The sequence below is a fragment of the Elgaria multicarinata genome, chromosome 1 (assembly GCF_023053635.1).
Source record: "Elgaria multicarinata webbii isolate HBS135686 ecotype San Diego chromosome 1, rElgMul1.1.pri, whole genome shotgun sequence".
Lineage (NCBI taxonomy): Eukaryota > Metazoa > Chordata > Lepidosauria > Squamata > Anguidae > Elgaria > Elgaria multicarinata.
In genome coordinates, this window is record NC_086171.1 from 145,706,175 (window position 1) to 145,731,774 (window position 25,600).

Below are 25,600 nucleotides of genomic sequence, written 5' to 3' on the forward strand. Positions count from 1 at the left end.
CTCCCAAGTAAGTATAGCCCGATCTTATCCATGCCGAAGTACAGCCCGATCCGATCCTTGTTTAGTAGAAAGAAGCAAAGGCAAATCCTATACACGCTGACCCAGAAGCAAGACCCCATTGAGCTCAATGGGCATTACTCCGAGGTAACTCAGCATAGGTTAGCAGCTTAAATCCCATTGACTCTGACGGGGACTTACTCCCAAATGGTTTTTGAGACTCCAGCTCGCGGATTCAGTTTTTTCCGGCAACGTGTCCTGACGCCCTTTAAAACCTGAAACAAAGAAGAAATATGATGCAGGTAACCCCCTGACACTAGCGGGGCGTGTCACTTAGCAGCACGCGAGTATCTTCTGCTCTTAGTCCGGCTTTGTGCGTGACTATTTCAGCATCTGGGCGCGTGCATGCGTAGTAGAGCATCTGCCTAGAGCTGCATTTGTGGGATTCCATCGCCTGCCGCCTCTGGGGTTCCCATGACGACGACATCCACACATATACACCCCTCCCAATCTCCCCGCGTTCCATTCATGTTCGGGCAGCGACCTCGCCTCCTCTCCCTCGGCACGTGACGACGGCGGCGCTCTTTTCCTCTCGTTATGCGGGCTTCAGCCGGTCGCTTCCGGGTGGGTGTGGGGCTCGCGGTTTGTCCTGCCCTGAGGCGGCGGTGAAAGGGGGGAGGAGGGAGGAAGGAAGGAGGCGGAGAGAAGCAGGAGGAGGCGCCCATCAATATGGCGGCGCGCAGAGCGGGTGGCGGCAACGGTAACTCTAGCAGGGGCAGCGCTTGAACCCGAGCTGAGAGGGACGCCATGGAGAGCGAGGAGGAGCAGCACATGACCACGCTGCTGTGCATGGGCTTCTCGGATGCCGCCGCCATCCGCAGGGCCCTCCGCCTGGCTAAGAACGACATTAACGAGGCCGTGGCGCTGCTCACCAACGAGCGGCCCGGCCTGCACTATGAGCCCATGGACAGCGGAGGCGGCGGCCAGGGCGGCGGCGGCGGCGGAGGCCCGGGAGGGCCCCAGCAAAGCGGCGGCTCTCGCGGCGGAGGAGACGGCGACGGCACCGGTGGCGGTGGAGGCGGCGGCGGCGGCGGCGGCGGCAGCGGCAGTAGCACCGGCTTCGACCCGCCCCCTGCCTACCATGAGGTGGTGGAGAACGAGGTAACGGCCGCCGGGCGGAAAAGGGGAGGCTAAGCGGGTGGGGTGGAAGGGGGGCTGTGCTGTGTGGATGTCCGCGCTCCTCTCTGTCCTGCCGGCCATGAACGTTTCGGGTCCCCGCCTCTGAAATGAGCCCCCATTCATGCATGTGGGTGCATGAAGGGAGGGACGCCTGAGCTTTGCTGCTGATTCCCTTTTCCCTAAACTTCGTAGGGTTGGAGGATCGGAACCAAGACATGCTTAGGCATTGCTATAAAATCCCTCCTTCACCCTGCGAAGCCCTTCAGAGTATCAGGAAAGGAGGCTTCTGATTCCCGCGGCCATATTTTCTTTTCAGGTCGATTCACAAGTAAATGGGAACTTAGGATGGGGCCCTTTCACATTCAGTTTGGGTCTTGAGCGATGTTTTCAGTCCCTGTGGACTTTAGTTCCCTCACCCCCCACCCCCACATCGGGCAGATTCCCTGAGTGACTTGTGTAAGAACTGTCAGATGACTCTTTGCAGCATCAAACAGAGTTTGGTTGCCAATCTCATGTGTATGTCCTGGCTTGACACGAAGAAGAATGTAGCCTCAAGCCTAGAAAGCTGCTTCTCTGCTATATCTTGTCTGGGCTCTAGAATGGTTGTGAGCCAGGTAGCTTCTATTTGTTTGTAAGTCTTGCCTTTCTTTATGTGGTGCTGATACTATGCTGTCTTGTAACCACAGCACTTTGCCCCAAAGAATGGCTGAAGCAAACAGCATGCAAATAGCTGTGATGGTTTTGTTTTGATACTTTCAATTTAAGCTCCAGATTTTACATAATAGCTGGATTTGGGGGTTATAAATGGAGCATAAACACTCAGGGAAATGGGGAGCTATGTGGTATTATGGAGTACTAAAAGTCCCACAATGGATTTCCTCGGTGTTCATTTGTTCAGTGTTGCTTTTGTTAGTAACCTGAGAGTTAGAAACATGATCTTCATTGAAAATCAAAGCTGACATTCTTAGTATACTTATTAGCAGCTATTTGTTTTTTTTGCTAATGTGTCCAGAAAGATTTCTTGATCCTCTTGAGTATATTCGTACTCCTAAATCTCAGATGAATCTAGAACTCTTCTGTTCTTGTTTTCGGGTTTGTTTGTTTTTGCAAAAACACTGTCTAGTAGGGTTTTAAGAACTACCGTATTTCTTCAATTGTAAGACGCTCACTAATTTCAGCACCACCAACAGGAAAAAAGCTTTGATTATAAGAATAATAATCACACCTGCGATTCTAAGACGCACCCCGTTTTTAGAGATGTTTATATAGGGAAAAAAGTGTGTCTTAGAATCGAAGAAATACGGTATGTGGCCTCCTCCCAAAACAAACAGCATTTAAAGGTATTAGCCATTTATGATTTAACAAAAGTATTATTTGTATAACCATGCACTCTTTATTTCTAACAGCTCTCTCTTTTGGCCATTTATAAAAGTGCACTTAAAAGTGATGAATGATGGGGCCAAGTGTACATTCCATAGGAGTCTATTCCGTTATTGCCATTATTAGCTGAAAAGTCACTAAATATGTTCATATCATTATAATTAAAATTCCCAATTTAATCGGAGAACAAGCAAACAACTTACATAATAAATCTCAAAGTTTAATTTTGATCCCTAGGTATTTGCTGTTACCATCATAAATGTAACTTTTCCTCTCACCTTCACCTGCCTGGTGAATAGTGGTGGCACTGCTATCCTTTCATTTGACTTCTTTTCATTTTCCAATTACTATACTGCCATTCTTGTATCCCTACAAGAATTAACACCATACAACCTACAGATACTTGCCTATCTGGTTTTTGGTATGCAGTGTAAGGCCTAAGCTACATGTAATATAATGTAATATATGTATTGATGTATTTGTTGTATTTGATTTTATATATGACTTGTAATTGGCTAAAACCCATTCAGGGTTGCCATAATAATAAATGTAAAGCTACATAGGAGATCTGTGAATGGATCAGCCAACATTTTGAGTCTTACCCAAAACAGTGGTGTTGGGAAAGGGTAATGGCTCGTTTCCCACTTGCAAGATTTAGAGTAGAAATTGGCATCATGCAACTGCTATTTGCTCCTCTGAGCAAAACGTACTCATACCTAAATGTTTGGCTGTAAGAGTAGAAAGAAGCATTCTTCACCATTTGTTGTGACTAGCCTCGTTCAGCAGTAATGGAAGTAATATTTGTCACTAAGAAAGTCAGCCATGATGGCTTTATTCATGCGCTCTTGTTTGCATCACCCTAGCAACTTCTCTCATATGTATTGTTGCGCTGAAAGAGGCTGCTTGGACAAAAACCGTGTGGCAGCTATAGGGGCTAATACAAGGAGTTGCCTTGCTGCAGTATGTGAAGCTTGGGATGGATACATGCAAATACCTTCTTAACTACCTAGTCATCTCCTCAGCCAGACAACTCATGAGGGAGCCTTTAAATTTGCCAATCTAGAGCCTTACTGGGACATAAATGGTCTAATCCAAAAATATCTTCACCCCAAGATAGATCAGCAAGTTAAAGCATCACCTGGGAAAGCCTCTTTTTCTAAATATCTCTACCTAAATATCTATAAATATCTCTATAAAAGCACAGATGCATGTCTTCTGAAATGCTCAGTCAGCTAGGTTTAATTCATTCAAGTAGCTAGGAATCTCCTTGATGTTCCCATTTATTCCCCAGAGTAAAATTATTAATCCCTTTTGTTCTACCCCATCCTGAGTCCATCCAAAGTCTTTGTCCCTTTGAAGTCTGTAATCACCCTTGAGTTTGGGCACACAACATTTTGTTTTTTGATCAAGGGATTCTGCTTGTTTGGGGTGCACTTGCTTCTTAGCTGTAGTGGTCCTTCCTAGTGCTCTCCCTCTCCTGTTCTACATGTTTCATTTATTATTTATTTATTTTCTATATTTATATACCACTCAATTATCTAATGCAGATTCCAGAGCGATAAACATAGGTATAAACAGTAAAAGAAAAAAGATTTTTAAAAAAATTAAAATTGTCCAATTTAAAAACAAAGGAACCAGAAAAACAGTGGCTAGTCAGTTGAGGAAGGCTTCTCAAAAGAGTTGTTTTCAGGAGGCACCGGAAGCAGCCTAGTGTTGGCGCCTGCCTGACCTCCAGGGGAAGGGAGTTCCCTCAGCAAAGGAATTATATGCTGAAAACAGGCAGCTCCCGGCAACACTAGCTCCAGCTTCAGGAGCAACCTTAAGGGCAGTCCCACATTTCAGTAATCAGTCTTGAGTTTACTAATGCCCATATTACTGTGGCCAAGCTATCCTTGTCCGGAAGAGGCTGTAGCTGGTGAGCCAGCCAAAGCTGATAAAAGGCACTCCGAGCTGCTGGGCCACTTGGGCCTCCAGTGATAGTGATGGATCTAGGAATACCCCCAAGCTATTAACCTGATCTTTCAGAGGGAGTGCAATTCCTTCCAGGACAGGCAATGAGCCTATTTCCCAGACTCAGAAACCACTCGTCCACAGGGCTTCTGTATTGCCAGGATTCAGCTTCAGTTTATTGGCCCTCATCCAGCCCATTACTGAGTTTAGGCACTGACCTAGGACTTGCACAGCCTCTCCTGATACATATGTCACAGGGAGATAAAACTGTGTGTCATCAGTGTACTGATGGCATTTTGCTCCAAATCCCCTAATGACCACCCCCAGAGGCTTCATGGAGATATTAAACAACATTGGGGACAAGATGGTGCCCTTAGCTTAATTGCCAAAGGGCCGAGGGAAGGTCACCCAATGTTACTCTGAAATCGACCCTGCAGGTAGGACCAGAACCACCGTAACACAGTGCCTCCAATGCCCATCTCACGGAATCGATCAAGGAGGATACCATGGTTGATGGTATCAAAAGCTGATGAGAAATTGAGCAGAATAAAGGTGATCAAGGCTGTTTCAGTCTCATAACCAGGTCGAAACCCAGATTGAAATGGGTCTAGATAATCAGTGTCCTCCAAGAGTGCCTGCAGTTGTTCCTCCACCACCCTCTCCAATACTTTCCCTAAGAAAGGGGTATTTGCAACTGAGTGATAGTTGTCTAATACCATTGGGTCCAGAGTGGGCTTCTTCAGGAGTGGTCGCACTACCAGCTCTTTAAGAATAGCAGGGACCACCCCTTCCCATAGAGAAGCATTTACCATACCCTGGACCCACTCAGTCAATCCCTCTCGACTAGCTTTTGTTAGCCAGGCGGGGCAAGGATCAAAAGAGCACGTAGTTAGTCGCATTGCTGCAAGTACCTTGTCCACCACACTCCTTTTTATGCCCCTGAGAGAGGTTCATCCCCTGGTAGTGCATCTATTGTGAATTTACAGCCCGTTTCCATTCATGGGGCACCCTAACATTTCTGACTGGGACACTGTTCTCGGTGACAATTTTGGAGTCTCTGACTTCATTGTGAGCTCCTAAAAATCGTAGGGAGCCATGACTAAGCAGTGAGACAGAAAGTTATGTCACTTCTTATGACTTGCTGACTCTAAGCCCAATGGCTTACTTATTTGGTGAAAAACTGGGAGCCTAGGGCATTGTGCTGTTTTTCCTCAGGGTCTTGAGTCAAGCACAACCACCTACCGCCCCTAATCTTAGATGGCCTCTCTTCCCTGTTACATTTTTGGCTCTCTATTCAAGTTCCAATGTTTGAACTTAATTCTGTACCTTTTTATAGGGCTCTCAGGTCTTGATAGCTACTTGGTCAGCCAGCCAGTCTCCCTGTCATCGCCTATGCTTCCATGACAGAGTGTGTAATCATTTTAGCCTGATTTGGGTTTTCTCAGAGCTATCTTTGGATATTTCAGGTAGTGATTGCCCATTGTGAATTTGTGACCAAAAGCATGTAGACCAGAGGGTAGCCTGTGCCCTCTGTGAGTTTACAAGTATTCATGACTAATCAGGAAGTGAAGTTCTTTCCATTTCCCTTACTTTAAAACAAGTTTGGCTCTATTTCTTCCTCTTTTTCTTAAAATTGCTCTACATTTATCCATTCTACCCTTTGTGTGGCCCACCTGGTGCCATCAAAATGTGAAGAAACAGTCTCTTGCATATAACTTTTCTTGCTCTGCCTTGCCATTTTCCTAGTGACCTGCTCTTTCCTTATTTGGCAATCTCTAATTCCCTGCCTCCGTCTTTATCATTGCTAGTAAAGCTAACCTGCTGCTGTAGTGCTAGGGCATTGGTATATTAATCAAATATTTTTCTTACTGTAAACATTAATGATAAAATAAAGCTGTGCTATTTCTTTGTACTATTTGCCTTGACTTGAGTTTCTGAAGCCCAAGCAAGCAGAATTTCCCTATTTTGTTGAAATTCAGTGCATGATCTGCTTTGTGCGTACCACTCCTCTGAAAAAGTTCCCTGTATTTCCAGGTCATTTTTGAATTTGTACACATATGAGCAAGGACATGTGCTAACATACCATAAATTAGTACTTGTCAGGTGTAGGTACAAGGCCAGCCTTGTACCTACACCTGACAGTACTAGAGCTACTATTGTCAAAAACAACAGCTATTTGTTCTTCCCTCAGCATGGAATCCAGTACTGTGCGGTGGAGTTATCCCCCACAGATCAACTGCAGTAACGTTCATATTCTGTATCTTACCCTTCCACTCTTCCCAGCTTGAATGACTGAAGACATAAGATAGGAGAACACTTTAATGTAACATCGCCCCCACCAAATCATGTACCATATTTTTTGTGCATTCATGGATGTGCAATTGCAGTTGGGAATGTTGATTGTGCAGGCTTTATATTTAAGAGCATTGCATCATTTCACAACACATTCTGAATTGCTTTATTAATGCTTATTCCTTGTAAAGCAATTAATATTTTAAGATGTAGTGTTTTTAGAGTGCTGATTTTAAAAAAAAAGTCATCTGACTTCAGAAAAGTCCGGTCAAATAGGAGGTTGTTGTCCTGCTTTCTAAGTGAAGAACTTAGTTATTCTAGCTGGATATGAGCTGGATATGCACGCATTCATGTGCACACTGTTTGTGGCTTATGTTAGCTCCAAGATTAGCACACCTAGAGGGTTGCTTCAAAAGCTACTTGTGGGAAAACTGGGATGGGAGTGGCAAAAGTCTGTCTTGCAGGAGACCCTTGAGGTAAGTGGACCCTGTGGCTTTCTCCTCCCATCCCATGGAGTAGCTTTACTGGGAGCAGTTCTTCAAAGCAAGGTGTACACCAAGACATCTTTTCCATCTTGAATTTTAATCCCAGCTGGATAAGAGATTGAGCGTTACTAATCCTAGCTTCTCCTTTGACGTATTAACAAGCTCTCAAAGCCCATTTCCAAGCCTAAGCCCAGAGACATTCACTGGCCTTTCTACTTTTATCATAGATCGCCAAGGCCTCATAATGACAGCATGCACACAACACAGCAATCTACCATGGGCAGCCATGGCTTATCGTAGGGTTGTTCCTACCCATGATGGGTTGTCATGTCTGAACCCTGGAGAGCAATATTGTAATAGGTTGCTGGGATCAACTACTGAGCCACTCAGCAAGAGTGTCAAAAAAGCCTTTGTTGCTCTTTGCAATCACGCCAGTGCCATCTACAGCCTGCTTCACCATTGACGGTGCCTTCACTGATGCCCAAACAGCACTTCGTCACCTATTTTTAAATTTTGGGGACCCCGATTTGCGTAGTCTCAAAGCCTGGGGGGAGGGGTGAAGCTGGGGAATACAAAAGTTAGCAAACAAGAGTTAGTACTGCGCATTATTCTGCAAACAACTAACCACCATGGCTTATTCACAGGGTGTCATAGCCTGACATGCAAACCTGCCCAGTGTGTCACATGGTCCATTGGCTCTTGCATATTAATTTAATAGCCTGGTTATTTATTTTTGTTATTTATCCTGGTGTTGTTTTTTGTAGCGTAAAATTAAGCAAAATGTTATAATTAAATTTGACTTTACAATCCTGTCTCAAGTACTTTCATACTGTGACATACTTAGTACCTGAAGTTTCTAATTGTCTGTATTCACTTTGTACAACAAAAATGTTAACTTGCCACTGTTAAGAATTGCTACACTAGAAATATAATAAAGTATTACTATACACTAGGAGTATTCCGAAGGAAGTCTAGTGTTAACTCCCAATTTTAAAGGATTTCCAAATCCCGTCTGAATTATTTTTCTGTTCACTGAACTGAGCTCCAGAGGAAGATTAACACTTGCTATGATAGAAATGTTTATCACTAGTGGTAGTGGAAGGTCATTTGTGCATAGAATAAACAGCAGCTCAGCTGGGCAGGAAGTGTCTTTCAGATAACATTCAGTAGAGACATTTTCTGGTCATCTTCCCAGTCAGAAGTTCTATTCAATGACAGCTGCTTAATAAGGAAGTGAAATGGCGAAGGATAATGGGGCTAAACAAAATTGCCAGTGTTAGAAGTTAATTCCAGCAAAAGCATTTTGAATGCTTTTGGATAAGAACAGTGGTCTTTTATAAGAAATAGCCTGGGAGGATCTTAATCTTTTTTTGTAGCTTTTATTTGAAAACACTAATTTGTACCAAAAGATGGGGGGTGGGGGGTGAGAGGAAGAAGGAAGTCCTGAGAAGTACAAATATATCCAGCTTCTAACATCAGCTCCACATTTAGGTGTCACAATTCTCTTTGTGTGTCTCTCTTATGGATTGTTTCCTTTCCTTTTCTCAGTATCAAAAATTGACTGGATTTTATTTTCAAATTCAATGTTAACTGGGAAATGTAAGATGGTGGAAAAGATTAACATTTGTAGGAATAAGCTATAAGAAATTGTTACCAACACCTGGTTCCCACATTAAAGAACCCATGGATTGTGGTGTACAAGCAGGAAAGAGCTCTGCTACTTTTTCTCAGCAACCCATAGCTGCTGAGTGTGATGTGCAAACCCAGATCACTGGGTTGTTTTGGTGGTTAACCCATAGTTTGTTGTTGGATTAACTGCTGGGTTGTTTAGCCCCAAAACAACCCAGCAGTCCTGGTTCAGATGTCATGCTCAGCAACCGATCGTGGTTTGCTAAGTCAAAGTGGTGGGCTTGTTGCCGCTAAAACAGCCCCTTAAAGTATATCTATACTTACTTCTAGAGCATTGTGTGAATCTGTTGTTTAATATGTTCTTATATTTCAAAACAGATTTCCCTTTACATAATGTGTGTGTCTATGTGTTTTATAATGCATTCAGTTAGTGGCAACATCCTGATATGGATGCTAGTGCTTGGCAGAAACAAATAATAGTACTCCTGTTACTATAGTAAATCATCCTTATTTAACTTACTGATAAGGAAAGTATTTAGTTGGTTTTACTGTGTTTTAAGTTATGGAAAAGTGTTATCTGTGTGAATGTGCAATCCTTGGTACTCCATAGAACAAAGGTGATTGCCATTTTTCCCATGGGAATGTGAAAAATAAGATATACTAACGGAAGCTGCTAAAGTATCTAGTAGCTCATATAATGTTCTTGCAGTAACAGAGGAACTAAAAACGAAATGGAGAATTAGTGATTTGAGTTTTGATGAAAAGTTTGTAGTGGAAAACGAATTGTGTTGTTTTGCTTTCCTAGAGTTCTAGTTAAGGGTGTGGAAAATATATGGTCTGTATACTTTATTTGCATGAAAAAATGCACAGAGCACTAGATCCTTCTGTTGAAGAAAGCATAACTTGTAGGACTGAGTTACTGACTCCTCAAACACATACAGTTTCACAAATAGTTAATGATTTGCAAAAGGCATCATATTGCACGTGCACTTACATTATGCCAGTCTGTCAGTGGGCTGCCATGACTAGTTCTGTTCACCATTTTCTGCTGGGCCTAGCAGCAGAAAACGGGAAAAGGGTAAGTGGCTAGGGTGGGAGAGGATAGGCTGGCTCCAAAGAGGGCCTTTTTCTGGCAGCAGGTTGGGATAGCGGGACTAGAAGTACAGATTTATTGTGTGGTGCAGATAACCACTTGACTTCCCAGCCACGTCACAGAATTGTCCTTTGAGTTGGGTGTGATCCCAGGAAGCTTTTTTCTTTTACCACACTACTGACCCTTGGTAACATCAAAATTACACAATTTGGAGGCTGGGCAATGGCTGCTCCGGGAAGCTTTCTAAAATATTTTGTCCCTTATGTTGCTGGAGTGTATAAGCACTTTTTGGGGTGCTGTTCTTTCCAATACAGAAAATTGTGTGGGAGAGGTCTGAACTGCTCTTGCCATGTGACTCTCTAGGCAACTGGTTTTACCCACAGTGCCTGTCAGACGACATGATAACCCACTCTGCAGACTGTGAGTTATCAGAGTGGGTTATTTTGGCCAAATCACCCAATGTGGGTTGAAAACATTCCTGCCACATGACACAATAATCCATTATGGGTTAAATAATCTACCATTGTGTGTTATCTTGTTATCCAAACCCACTCACATTTGGCCCTCTGTTGAGAATTGGCCTTGTTTGCAGTGCAGCCACAGCAGATGATTTTAATGGTCTTGGTTCTGAGCTGGTGCAGTTGGCAATTAAGAGGTCATTGGTTAGGCAGATAGTGGCACAGCAGATGAGGTTAGACTCCCAGATGGTCAAGCAGTTGAGTGTTATGCTGGAGGTTCCTCAAACAGTTCCTAAGGGGATGGCTGGATGGCAACCATTGCACAGCGATCAACGTTGTTTTCCCCTATGGGAGTTACTGTTCTTTTGGAGAAACTTTGAGGAGCCCCAAATGGCACCTTTTCACATTGAAAAGCAACCCCCACACAAAATCATGATAGCCCTAATATCTGGTATACTATCTTTCCTTTTGAGTAAAAACACGGCTTTCCTTATCTGTCAGGCTCTCCTACTGCTTTGCTTGACACTCTGAAATGCAATTCTATAATCACAATGTTCAGTACTCAAGTGCAATGGGAAGATTATTTTATTTGATATTCTCTCTGCCATTTCAGTTGTGTTGCCTCTCTGGATAATAGTTTCCTGTTCTACAGTGCTTAATGTGCACTCCTAGAGACAGGAAGCATTAATTTATAAATGTGCAGTTGTTTTTAATACAGAGATGGTGCTTGTTAGACCAGGAAATGAAAGCAATATATGAGACAGTGGAATGGTACTGGGAAAACAGAACCTGTGACTACTAGTACACAGATTTTGAATCTTGTCCAAATACACTCTGTTCAAAAATAGCCTGTTTAGTGACTAGCTGGTGTACAGTGAGTCATGGTGTGTGTGTGTGTGTTTTCCTGGTAGCTATGCATTTCTGAGAGTTTTATTGTTAAGGCCATGCTTGGCACCACTTTGCATCCCGTTGGCACCTTTAAAAAGGCAAATCTTAAGCTGAACACTTACCACCCATCTTGAACATGGTGGAGGACTTCATAGTCTTCATTGCTTTGAGCGGTATTGAATGCCTTTACACCCAGCGAGCTCAAACTTTTTGTCAGCAAGAAAAAAATATTAAAGCTTCTCTACATGAATTATAACAAATTATTGGAATTGCCAGGCTTGCTCTTGTGCTGATCAGGAACAGGCAAATTAAAGGAATGTGGGGGATTGGGAGAGGTTTATAAAAAGAAGTGAAGCTATATGGTGAGGAAAGACCTCACTGCCGTATTATAAACAACCAAAGGCATGTGCAATCCACCCAGGCTACATTAGTTTGGAATGGGTAAGCTTAGAGATGTGAAGTCCAGCAAAGGAAGAAACAAGGCACAAAGTGCTACATAGAGATGTAAAATTTCCGGAAATTTTGAAGCCATGGAAAAAACCCAGGGTTTTTTCAGGAAAAAATGGAAATTTTGGGAAAATTGAAATAATGTAATATTAGCACTTTTTACAGATTGAAAGTCACTTTGTTACTTTAGGAACATAAAATGTAATTATGTCCAAGTTGGTTTGGCATAAAATTATTACATTTGGTATATTAAAACTAGTGTATTCAAACAATTATTACAAATTTAATTTACTTTTTTAAAAAAAAAATGGTAACAAATGGAGCTACAAGCTCCTGAACTGTAAGGAACCTCTTCGGTTCTGCCAGTTTATGAGGAGCAGGCAAAAAGCAATTTTAAAAAACAACAACTGAAGAAACCACCAACATTAGTAACAAAGAAAATTATTTATGTCTCTGCTAGTCCTCCAGTGTCAAGACATAAAGCCCCCATTCCCATAAAAGGAACTGAGAAAAATGGGGGGGGGGAGATTCAATGAATATGCATGAAATTTAATCAGACTCATTTTCTGACCTATAGCTATCAGTATTAGTTTCAGTCTTTGCTTCCATGGCAGTGCCCCCTAGAGGCAGAAATGCATCTTCCTCTTGCATTTGAGAGTTGTAGTCTCAGTTTGCAACCTTGTCCTTGGTGCACAGACATTGTAATAATCTGATACAGTACAGTTTTTAGAAATCATTTGGAGAAGTAAATATCTGAACACCTTGACTTAAACATTTTATTCATCATGCTAAAATAAAACATCCCATAATCCGTTTTTTCTTCATTTTTTTCAATTTTTCCAATTTTGGGGGGGACGGACAAAAAAGGCTTCGGAAAACGGGGAAAAAACTGGGTTTTTCCCGAATTTTTCCAGTTTCTTTCCAGGCCTTCACATCTCTAGTGCTACATCCACTGCGACGTAGAATTATGGCTGCAGCCTGTCCCCCCTCTCCCTTTACCAGAAAGTGGAGGTAGGTGCCACAGGAGAAACTGTGTTATTGTTGCATGGTGGAAATACAGAATGCCATTATAGTGGCTGACTGGTAGATACTGGGTCTGTATTAGTTAATAAGCAGATCAGTCAGCGGGCACCTACTTGTTCATAATTTTTTTACACACTGCCTCATGTACTCCTAGTTCATGGGTAGGCAAGTTGGTGTCCTTCAGATGTGTTGGACTACAATTCCCATCAGTCCTAACCTGCATAATTAGTGGTCAGAGATTCTTGGAGTTGTAGTCTAAAACATTTGGAGAGCCCAAAGTTGCTAACTGCTTTCTAGCTATTGACTTGGGGAACACTATCATTTCACTGTCATAGGTTGTACTATATTGGTAATTTTATCCTGGTTTGCAAGGGCTTGGATTATTTTTGTTTATTTTAAAAAAATTCTGGGCTGCCTTTAAGAGCCAGACCCACCCCAAGTCAGCTTACACAAGAAAATGTCGCTTGGGTCTTTTTTACTCTTTTGATTCTGTGATCTATGCATATAATGATGGTACTTCATCTGCCCTAAAACTGTGCATATATGTCATAGTCCTCTCTGTTTTCTGGCATTTTTCTGCTGGTTGTGGAAATGGTAGGAAGAGAGCAAGTTAGCTACAGGGTCTGACTGAAGAAACGGCGTTCCTGTTTGTTTGGAAGCCAATTTGTATTTTGAATGTCTGCTATTCAAGTATGGATTTGGCATATTGCTTTTTTTTAACAACCAATAATCAAAACAGCTACAAAACAGCTTCATATGTAGCTCCTCTCTCAACAGAAAAATGATGAAAACGGGAATTGCTCTGGAGAAGGTATTGAGTTTCCTACAACCAATCTTTATGAACTGGAGAGCAGAGTATTAACAGATCATTGGTCCATCCCATATAAGCGAGAAGAGTCTCTTGGCAAGTGTTTAATTGCATCCACTTATCTTGCAAGGCTGGGTAAGTTTCCAAACAAATGTTTTAAGTAGATGCATAAAATTGTTGGCTGTTTTTCTGCTAACATTAATGATGATGTTAACTTGATGTATTGTTAGTAGAAAGGATAAAAACTGCATTAACTAATATAGTTATTGGGTTCTTGTACCCATTTTACATGCTGCTAGCAGATTTTTATATTTAAAAATTATTTTCTTACGAGCAATGACTTGATTCTCATGACTTTGGCAGAGTTCTGTGCATTTTTTCAGTTAATGTTTCACTTTTTTAAGCACTGGGGGTATCATTTTTTAATTAAATGCTGCTTAAAATTAGCTGTGTTAGTCTGTTGCAGCAAAAACAAGAGTTTGTAATTGATAACAAGGCTAGTAGTAATATTTGATATGGAAATGCTTGAGGTATAAAATGCAACGTATACAACGTGCGGCAGAAACACTAGTTGGCAACATTCCATGAAGATGTTGCACTTTGGAAGAGTTTGTGTAAATCTAAAATTAATAACTTGGTTGTGGTTAAATTGGGGGCAGGACAGAATCAGTTTCTGCTTTCCTTATTAAGGAAACGTTGTGGAGTTCTCAAGTTGTGGAGTACCTAGTTATTTTTGTCTGGCCCAAGAAAAGGGAGACTAACGAATCCAATAACTATTTGCACATCAGCTTAGCCAGCCCTTTCACTGTCTTTGCAAAGACAGGCAGGGACCTGAATGGAACAGGCCACCCCTTTAAGTGCAGAGTTATCATGTGAAGACTGCTTACAGCCACTTTCAGTGGCTTTACAGTGTACCTGTTGCTGCAGATCATGCACATACGCACCTTCCTCTTTCTCAAATTCTGGGGGTGGAATCCATATTTAGGCATGTGCAGATGGCTGATTTTCCTGCGCACTTCCACTCCTCCCCATGATAGCCCTTTCAACCTCCAGAAATGCTACCTGTGAGGGTTGGGGAGGGGGCTGCTGAATGAGGTAGGCTGTGATGTGAGAAGAAGAGGTGGATCTCTGAAAATTGAGTGGAGGCAGCTTCTGTGAAAGGACCCATTCTATACATGAAGGGCAGATCCTGGATCCAGCCTTAGGAATATAAATCCTCACCTAGGGATCTTATTCACTGCAGCTGCCCCTGCCCTGTAACTTCAGCCCCCAGTGAAGTCTTAGGAATCTAATTGACTGTTAGGTATGGGGCCTCCCTGTACATTTTCTTGGATAGCATTTCTGGGATTTGATGTTGAAAGTTAAAAATGGGGAGGAGAGAGAATGGCATTTCTGTGCAGGGAAAGGGCCATAGCTCAGTCAGGTACAGCGTGTGCTTTGCATGCAAAAAGTCCCAAGTAGGGTAGAGAAGGAATCCTGTCTGAAACTCTGGGGAGCTTCTGCCAGTCAGTGTAGATAATACTGAGCAAGATGGACCTATGGTCTAACTTTATATCTTCCCAAGCACTTGTATGTGCTAAGGGATAAGCAATGTAATGGGATTTGGGGGAGGGGGCAGGGAGTAGGTGATGCTCTTATCTGTATAGAATGCTGGTAAGGGATGCATAATCTGTGCTTTAAAAAAAATGCTGTGAGGTTCAGGCCTGCCCTGGAATACTTATGTCCCCTCCCTTTCACACTGGTCCTAACTGAAAGTATATGGAGGCAACCCACAAATACTTGAAGGTGAGGGACAGGTTCACTCCACATGCTTGGAGTCAGTGTCTTTTATTGCATCACAAGAGAAGAAACTTGTCAGGCATCTTTCCTCTTGTTGGCTGATAGGAGAGGAAGTGTATGGCAGAGAATGCAGGTTGTTCCAGCCATACAGAATATTGCCCAGGGAAGGGCGGCTTTGCTGACGTTCAGCCCTGTATAGGACCATGTCTGCACTGAAATCTCTCCCACCCCTTTTGCAAACATGTGCACACCTTAATGAAATATATAATGGCTTAGACTGCACTTGTTAAGTAACAAGGAAAACTGGCACACACTGGTGCCCCAAGGGTTAATTAACCCATGGTCCTTTGTCATGACATATGAACAGGCCCATGGAGATTTAGAAAGCAGTGTTGCTTCTGTGTTGATATTTAGAAATATACCATATTTGTATTTATTAAAATGTATCATCTTTGGTATGCAGAATCAGTATGCAGAAATGGTGTCAGTGTGAACTAACAAAACATCTGACAAATAGAACTGGTTGGGCTGGCCCCATGAGTGTCAGTCCATTGGTTGCAAAACTTTGCAAGATCTTAACTCTTTCCTTTCCCCCTTCCCCTACCTTAAATAAGGACTTTCGGATTCAGATGAAAACTGCAGGAGATTTATGGATAGATGTATGCCTGAAGCTTTTAAAAAGGTAGGTGCAAGAGGAAACTATAGGATAAACTCTTGTGGATAGAGTTGGTGTCCGACTCAAAGACCCGGTTTGCATGGAACAGCAAATTGACCCATAATTTGCTGTGCACAAGTGGGAGTGAGCAAGGGCACTGCCTTCCGCACATTGCTCATTCCACTTTTAATTAACAACCTACAATTGACCAGATCGTAGGTTGTGAGTGTAATGTATGAACCTGGAGTGCTGTCTTGTTTAGGGGCTAAACAACTGAGCACTTAATCCAACAATAAACCACGGGTTAACTGATGGGTTGCTCCAACTTCGCACCAGTGCTCTAAATTTGCACCTCACACTCAACAACTCATAACCTGGCTGATAGTAAGTTGATTAAAAATGGAAGCAACTGACATGCTGCACCAGGGCACCTGTTCTCTCCCACTCATGTTCAGCAAATCATGGGTTAATTAACCGATTTGCTGTGCATTAACTGGCCCAAAGCTTCATTCTAACAGTTGCCTCAGATATTTTAGCAACTAAGATCAGTTGAATAATGCATTCTGGGGGACTGCAGCAAGTAACAAAAGATTACTAAGGCCCTTATGCTTCAGGACGAAAACTGTATTTCCGCTTCCGCATTTTTCATATTTGTAAGGATTTTGCATTTTGCAGAATAGGCCATGGATTTTTGGGATAGTGGATGGAGGAGGTGTGGAATGGGTATTGAGTAAAGTTTGTAGGAATAAGGACAAGGCTACTAGAAATTGGGATAAGAATGAAGATATTCTTCTGGCCACTGGAAAAGCTGGGCATATCTTCTCAGGCATTTAAAATTTTCCTTTCTGTGAACATGGCTAAAAATGGTATCTTCTTAAAACAATGAATAGATACCATAAACATTTATCAACTGTTCTTAACAGGTTTCAGACATTGCTTCAAAAGTAAATTGTTGCTAAGTCAGAAGTTCTAAAAATATTTTGATGCCAAGGCTATCAAAAAGGTACTCTTCTGTAGATCCATGTCAGCATTTTAACATATATATTGTGCTCCTTTTACAGCTGTTGACATCAAGTGCTGTTCACAAATGGGGTACTGAAATCCATGAGGGAATCTACAACATGTTGATGCTACTAGTAGATCTAGCTGCCGAGAGAGTAAAGCAAGATCCTATTCCTGTTGGTCTTCTGGCTGTACTTACAATGGTATTGTAACTACTTGATCACTCTGAAGCTGTTCATCATGGAAGTCTTGGAATTCAATATCTGTTGATCTTAAATGCACATTTTTTTTAAAAAAATGAAATTTCTTGGCTTCATCCCTTCTACATAATGACTTAATTGAGTCATCATACCAAACCATGATTAAGGAGGCTTTTAAGTATAGTTTAGTGTAATGACTGAATTGACAAATGTGATCCGCCAGCAAACCAGAATTGGAAACCATGGCTTAAAGTGGGTACGAACCATAACTTGGGCTGACTGGTTGTGCTTGTGCTAACTGTGGTGTGCCATGATGTCTAAATTGACCACCACAATTATGGCCGCTGCTCCATTTCCAGAGACCTACAAACTTTAGACAAAAGAAATCAATCAAGCTGCTCTAAATCATGGTTTGCCTATATTTCTGGAAGTTCAGTCCATCATTTAGGATCTGTCATTTGCAGGGGGAACACAAGCAGGGGATGCTACTGCACTCATGGCCTCCTTTTGGGTTTTCCACAGACAGCTGTTAGCTTCTGTGTGGACAGAATGCTGGAGTAGATAGACCCTTGGTCTGTTCCAGCATGGCTCTTCTTACATAATCATGTTCCTAACTTGATCTTCCTTTATTGTATATTTTAAGTTGTATATTTAACCATAAGCTTCCAAAATGAAGTGAATGGGATTGCAGCTACAAAATATTCAGCTCCCTAATACTTCACTCTACATTAATAGATGGTGATGTAATTGCTGTTTGTGAAGTCTTAGTTTGGTTTCTTTCTGACAGTGATATGATGATGACTTAGGAAGTTTTTACTGCCTTGGAGAGGAGAAATTAAATTAGTCCTGGTCAAAGGCATTGGCATTTTCTTGACCTTTTTGGAGCATAGTTTAGTAGCATGAACATTTTCAAGTGATGAGAATGGGCTGGTCCAAGTCTAACCCTCTGTGTGTTTTTGTTGTCGCATTCCTTTTTTTGCTATAGGCTCTTAATCCTGACAACGAGTACCATTTCAAGAACCGAATGAAAGTGTGCCAAAGGAACTGGGCAGAAATATTCGGGGAAGGAAATATGTATGCTGTCTCACCCATTTCTACGTTCCAGAAGGTAAATATGTATATGCTTCTTTCTAGAAATAATGTATAATTTTGTTATGTTTAACAGGCTGTGTTATGTGTGTCACCTGAAATAAACGTAGTCATTTTTCTATCTAGGGTATCTAACAGAACTTTCAATCTTTCTCGTGGCAGCAGCCTTTGGTGCACTATTATTTCTGCTAGCTTGGCTATAATAAGCATTCATTAATTATCACCAAGTCACAGCCAAGTCTTTGTGGCAATGACATTGCAGCAATGCCATCCTAAGAAGTCCTCAGTTTCAGTTATTGTATGAACTTGATAAACTTCAGACTCTATAGAACTGGGTAATGGCATAGAGGAAGTGATGTAACTTCCTTTGCTTTTTATCTAGCTAAATTAAGTTTCAGTCATGGGACTTTCAGACACTTTCACAGCCTTCGATTTGTTTATGCCCAAATACTGCTTCTGAATTTCAAAGCAAGAGTCACTATGTTACATTTAATTCTGAGTCAGCAGCCCCAAAGCCTAATGTTGCCAAATCATACTATAGTTTATGTTGTGGAGTGCTGGTAAGTGGATAGTGCTAATAGGAACAACCAGACAGTTTAGTTGCCCTTTCTGAAGAGTTATTGGAAAGGAATACATGTTTTGTATTTGCAGTGACCGCTCATGTATGAAGTAAACTGGAGCGCTAAATCAAATATGCAATTAAAATACCAATATTTTGCAAAATTACTTTGAAAACCTATTGGTTAAAAAAACTAATTTGTGAACTTCTTTGTCTAGGAACCTCACGGATGGCTCGTGGACTTAGTGAATAGGGTAAGTCAATGTAAAAATTGATTATTCTGAGCCATCTGTATATATGTGGCACTTTACAGACTTTAATCTTTTTTAAACGTCCCTTACCTGAAGGCGCTTCCAATCTAGAGTAAACAGAGTTGGAGGGATAAATGTGAACAAATGTAGTTACACATACTTAAGATGGGTTTAAGTTGGGAATGAGGATTAATGGGTTAGATGAAGGGGAATGAAATAGGTTTGAGGACGGATTTTAAGTGGAGGGAGGCAAAACAAAATAAATGGAGTTGTAACAGAAAGCAAAATATTGTCAGGCACTACAAGATGGTAGAGTTGCAAGAATGGCAATTGCATGTAGGCATATAACCAGAATGGGCCAGTGGATTATTTGTGCTGGATACAAAAGAGAAGCAAAGAAAAAGATTTGAAGGGAGGCATCATTTGAGCAATAGGAGAAGTGAATGATTTGGGCAGCAAAATAAGCTTTGTCACTATATTTGGGAAAGCGTCTAGAGTTCTGTGCCGAGTCCACCAAATTTGTGCTCGGCATACAATAAAAGTATATTTGTGTGTGTTCATGTGCATATATGAAAAAAATGTTATAAAATGTTCTTTGGCATGTGTCTGAGGTTTCTCAGTGAAAGGCATAATTTCGCGGATGGGGTAATGAGGCTTTCATGAAGAAACTCATGTGCTGAAGCAGCACTAGTAGTGTTTGGCCTTTTCTTATGTTACATGGGTTGTTTTAAAGTTCCCCTTGATCTCTGAAATACTAAAACCCTTAGACCTATTTTTCCACTGATGTAGAACATGAAGGAAGTACTAATTTATTCATGCCCCTTTCTGAAGCATGTCAGACGGTTTTAATTTATATAGTTTATGGTTAAAATAATGCTTTACACCGCTATATGCCTGTATATCTAAAGCTTTTCAACATTCTGACAATTTTGTCTTGGCTTAGTTTGCAGAATTAGGTGGGTTTTCTGCAATTCAGTCCAAACTTCATTCAGAAGATATTGAACTTGGGGTAAGTTAAAGTGATTCTCTGTTTTGTTAAGCTTTGACAGTAGCCTGCTGCAGTTGAGTACTTCTGAGATGTCTATTGTGGAACTGAAGTAACACATGTATGTTGACATATGTTGATTTGAAACATGTAGCATTTCTAAACACTGCATTGTTTTAACTATAAGTGCAACTCTCAACTTGACAGAGTGAAAAACCCTGTTCAGTTGTATTGCCTGTGAGCGTATCTGCTGCTTCAGTGGTCAAACAAGATTATATCGGTCTTGCTTGTTTGTCAATTCATTCGTTCCTTTTAGCAGATGCCATTCGCGTCTAGCATGTTTGTCACATGCCAGAGTCCAATTTGGGCTCTTTTTTTATGTGGTGGTTGCCTCAGATCTGTCCTGTGTTATGTTCTTAAATACCTCCTCTTTCTACTAGGCAGTCTCTTCATTGGTTCAGCCTTTGGGGGTTTGTGCAGAGTATCTCAACTGCTCAGTAGTACAGGTAATGGACTTCTCTCTTTCCTATAAATTATTTTAGGACAGATACATGTAATCGTTTGGTTTGACTTTTGAAAAAATGATTTACTGTAAATAGCGATTTGTGTAAAACCAGTTATGTTCGTATTAAAAACCGTTGTGTTTATTATTATTATTTATTTATATAGCACCATCAGTGTACATGGTGCTGTACAGAGTAAAACAGTAAATAGCAAGACCCTGCCGCATAGGCTTACAATCACTCGGTTTGCTTGGGGATAACTTAGGCTATTTGATGGACACCATTATGACATAGATCGGTTTACATTGGATAGTAACTGCTTGCCTAACTTCCCTTCATTTGCAACCCCCCAACCCCTAAAAACATCTCTGAACAGTGTGGGCTGTGTTGACAGGGGCTTTAGTGAGAGGAGGGGATTTGGCCAAATTTCGGTAGAAGAACCTTGCTTTCTCTATCTAATTTTTGGTGATTCCCCCACCCACCCCGCCAAGCCTTTCCTGTCCTCTGGAGATGCTTTTTAGAGTTCCAGCTGGGGCAGGGGACGTTTGATTGCATTAGCATCTTTCCTCTCAAGCAAATGTACTTTAAGTTGTTTTTTGCTCCAGATACCCTCACAACAAATTGTCTTGAACAATTTTGATTGTACATTGTTTGTATTAAGTAATAGAGTACTAGCATAGGACTTAGATCCCAACAGTCGCATGTGTGAGTTGAAAGTACTTTTACTCACGGGGGATGGGTTGCCCATTTTTGCTATCTTCATGCCATATTGAATCTCACTCAGGAAAGTTCACTGACCTTCAGAAAGGATGCAAGGATGAAAGCAATTCATTGTATGGGAAATCCATTGTACTGGAAAATAAATGTTCTTTTTAACATAAGGAATGACTATTTTTTGTTTTTCTTATAGCCCATGCTGGATCCCGTTATTCATAATATGATTAAATATGTGCAGAATGTTGAGGAGAAGGACCTGAAAGACAAGGTAGGATTTAATTTCCTAAATACTACCAAAAATTTGCAGTACTGTTGTAAAAGTGTACCACTGATATTTCTTTGTCTAATTCTGTTGATCCCATACTAGTAGTGTATGTACTTAACTAATGCCTGGTGAAATGCTAGTGCTGAAACTCAGCAAATGTTTAAGGTTAAGGAGACTTTGCCATTATTGACAATAATTTACAGTGTGTTTGGTACATTGTTTCATTTTTTGACAAATTCGTTCTGTATTCATGAATCTCTATTCTTCATGTTTTTTATGGCTATAGCTTTTTAAAAAACTTGTTTGCTAGTCTGATATTAAAAATGAGATGTCTTTATTTCTCATGAATTCTTATTTCTCATTATGTATGTCAGAATTTTCATTAGCATTTATTTTACTGACACTGACAATAAAATTACACAATTTTTGAAAGTGCTGGGTACTTGCTGCAGAAGATAATGAAACTTTACCCCAGTTCTGTGCTATTTTCAGTGGGAAGTTACTGTGGTGTAATCCTATATGGATTTACCTTGGAATTAGTTGGATTGATCTCAGTCTGATTTATTTCTGAGTAGATTTTTATAGCATTGCACTTTTAGTTTCAAAGATCAGGGCTGCACCATTTTTTTGTGATTTCTTCCGTATTAGAATACATTACTGTTATATATACAGGGTATTCATACTTCTTATTTTTCAGAGGCTGGTCAGTATCCCCGAACTCTTGTCTGCTATCAAGCTACTTTGTATGCGTTTCCAACCTGACTTAGTAACAGTAGTGGATGACCTGCGATTGGATATCCTATTGCGTATGTTGAAATCACCACACTTCAGTGCAAAAATGAACTCTCTCAAGGAAGTAAGTTCATTGTGCTAAAATTTCCAAATTAAGTAGTATTAGGTTGCCACTTTCAGTATGAAAACATTGGTATTGATCACTATGGTTAAAATTCTAATATTAAAAGAGAAGCTCTAGATCATATTAAATTTAGTGGGATAGTTGTAATTTAAGTTAGATTTTGGTCAGTAAGTTACCAGATAGAAACGCAGTTCACACATAACCGCAAATCATGGGTTTATTAACCCACGGTTTGTTTTTGGGTTAATTATGGGTTGTATCTGAGTTTGAATTCACACTAACAACCTACCAATGTGGTGTTCACAGATTGCGCAACCCTGCAAATTGTGGGTTAATTAACTTACAGTTTGCCACTGTAGTCTGTAAACCAAGTCATAGGAAGTATCAAGTCTGTGGATTGTATCCAGTGAAGCAATCATTCGGCTTCCAGAAATCCTGTTTTCATGACTGCACAAGTGTCAGATCCAATTCCTTGATTCAGCTTATGCAAACTATTGTGCAACTTGGTGCGATTTCATTAGGCTAGGTGTTGCTTTTGCTAAGTGTTGCAAGTGTTGCATGTGCACGAGCACTACCGCAGCAACACCACCTCTCGTACTTATTTATTTATTTATTTATTACATTTTTATACCGCCCAATAGCCGAAGCTCTCTGGGCGGTTCACAAAAATTAAAACCACAGTAAAACACCCAACAATTTAAAACACAATTACGAAATACAGTATAAAAAGCGCAACCAGGATAAAACCACACAACAAAGTTGATATAAGATTAAAATACAGAGTTAAAACAGTAAAATTTAAATTTAAGTTAAAATTAAGTGTTAAAATACTGAGTGAATAAAAAGGTCTTCAGCTGGCGACGAAAGCAGTACAGTGTAGGCGCCAGGCGGACCTCTCTGGGGAGCTCGTTCCACAACCGGGGTGCCACAGCGGAGAAATGGATTGCCAAAAGCGGTACTTTTTCCACTAGCATAGTGTTGGATGCAACTTTGTATTCTGTCCATCACTTTAATTATATTTGAAGTACACTAACGTGACAAGTGATATTTAATTATTAATATTTATATATTTATGTAGTTTACATTTTATATACATTTAGAGAACTTACAAAGATGGTCATTGCTCTAGACGTTTTTCACCCTCTAATGGAAAATGAGATGTATTTTTGCTTATTCCCAAAACCTTCAAGTACCTACTGTTTTCAGCTTTCAAAGTTTACCCTACCCTGTGCCTGTTTGGTGCATTCTCTTCCCCTCCTTATTGTTTTATTATGATTTTATTAGAATGTAAGCCTATGCGGCAGGGTCTTGCTATTTACTGTTTTACTCTGTACAGCACCATGTACATTGATGGTGCTATATAAATAAATAAATAAATAAATAATAATAATAATAATAATAATAATAATAATGGTAATTGAATTTCTTCTTTTATTACTGGTTATTATTAGTGATATGGGTTTTCCAAAAGAAATTCCTGCACAAATTATGGTAATTTGCATTGGAAAACTTTCAGTTTGCATCAGAAAATAATTATGCTAATTTGCATAGGGTACTTTGCAGCAGAAAAGTTTGCATCAGAAAATGAGAGTGATCTAATTTAACATGTTTATTTTACTTGTATGTAGTAAAGCTAAAATTTTATTGTTAATTTTATTGGTCACAATGCATCACAACTACTTGACCATTTGAGGGGGAGGATTAGAATCATAGAATTATGGAGCTAGAAGGGATCACCAGGATCATCTAGTCCAACCTTCTGCAATGTGTAGGAAAACTATCCATGTTTTTAAAAAGCTCTGGCGATGGAGAACCCACAATCTTCGAAGGTAGACTGTGCCACTGTTGTACAGATCTTACCGTCAGGAAGTTTTTCCTTATATTTAATTGAAATCTACGTAATTGTAACATACTCATTATTTCAGGTCCTAATTTCTGTGGCAGTGGAAAATTGACAATCTTTCCTGTGGCAACCTTTTATGTACCTGAACATGTCTCCCCTCAGTCTTCTTTTCTCCAGACTGAACATCCCAAGTTCCTTCAGCCTATCCTCATAGGGCGTGTCCTCAAGTCGCTGTGTCATCATTGCTGCCGTCCTCTGAACACACTTAATATGATTGAAATGTTGCATTGGGATTGTTCACATGTAATGACAACCCATAGGTTTAAGAAACAATAGGATGTTGGGTGTGTTGCCAGCAGCGTGCCTGGCTCTTCTGCTTTACAGTACAACCCGCAATCAGCTGTTTTATAGATTGAGCAGCATGATGTGCGAACCTGGATCACTTGGTTGTTTAGGAGCTAAAACAACCCAGCAGTTAACCCAACAACAAACCACTGGATTGTTTAGCCCCTAAACCACTGGATTGATTGGTTAACCACTGGATTGTTTAGCCCCTAAACAACCCAGCGATCCAGATTCACACATCATGCTGTACAACCTACAAAGGAGCTGATTGTGGGTTGTGCACTAAAGTGAAGGGTTTGGGCACACTGTAGACAGTGTATCCCCTCTAGCCCATGGGTTTTTAACTGATGGGTTGTCATTATGTGTGAACCAGGTCATTCTGTAGACATTTTTATTGGAATACTTGTAAAAATATAAAGGCAATAGTATGTACTTCCTTTTCATCATTAAAGTTATAAAAAAAGCTACTGAAAACTCTTGAGATACTAATAAATTTTAGCAACCCAAAGAACTGTGTATGTTATGTTGATAATTAACTACAATTTTGAAACTGCCAAGCCTGCTTAATATTGCATTTGCAATTGGTATCCATTCATTGTTACTAATGAACTTATTAAATTGATTTTTTTAAAGGAGTGAAAAAAATTCCACTCCACATTACTGGCTATTTACTTAAGCTTCTGATAGTGTCCATTCATTTTCAGGTAACAAAACTTATTGAAGACAGCACTGTATCCAAATCAGTTAAGAATGCAATAGATACCGATCGATTATTAAACTGGCTAGTAGAAAACTCTGTCCTATCAATTGCATTAGAAGGTAAGTAAACAGATAAAACAACTCTGTTCTCTGTTTCTAAAAGTCTTAAACTCAGAGAATTGGCAGTAAGGCTATGGTCAGACATAATGCAAGAATGAGTCTT

The 25,600-nt window shown here is 40.6% G+C and overlaps 1 protein-coding gene across 2 annotated transcripts in view; it reads left to right on the forward strand.

The window, feature by feature from the left end:
• The first annotated feature begins 702 nt into the window (after positions 1-702).
• The window catches only part of USP24 (ubiquitin specific peptidase 24), a 95,119-nt gene continuing 70,221 nt past the window's right edge, over positions 703-25,600 (forward strand). For both annotated transcript variants that reach the window (XM_063138420.1, XM_063138428.1), the window contains exons 1-11: positions 703-1,158; positions 13,599-13,764; positions 16,023-16,090; positions 17,125-17,268; positions 18,251-18,373; positions 19,132-19,167; positions 20,108-20,173; positions 20,590-20,655; positions 21,563-21,637; positions 22,332-22,490; positions 25,383-25,497. In XM_063138420.1, the coding sequence (XP_062994490.1) occupies positions 805-1,158; positions 13,599-13,764; positions 16,023-16,090; positions 17,125-17,268; positions 18,251-18,373; positions 19,132-19,167; positions 20,108-20,173; positions 20,590-20,655; positions 21,563-21,637; positions 22,332-22,490; positions 25,383-25,497 (1,372 nt within the window). In that variant the 5' untranslated portion in view covers positions 703-804. The remainder of the gene's footprint in view (positions 1,159-13,598; positions 13,765-16,022; positions 16,091-17,124; positions 17,269-18,250; positions 18,374-19,131; positions 19,168-20,107; positions 20,174-20,589; positions 20,656-21,562; positions 21,638-22,331; positions 22,491-25,382; positions 25,498-25,600) is intronic.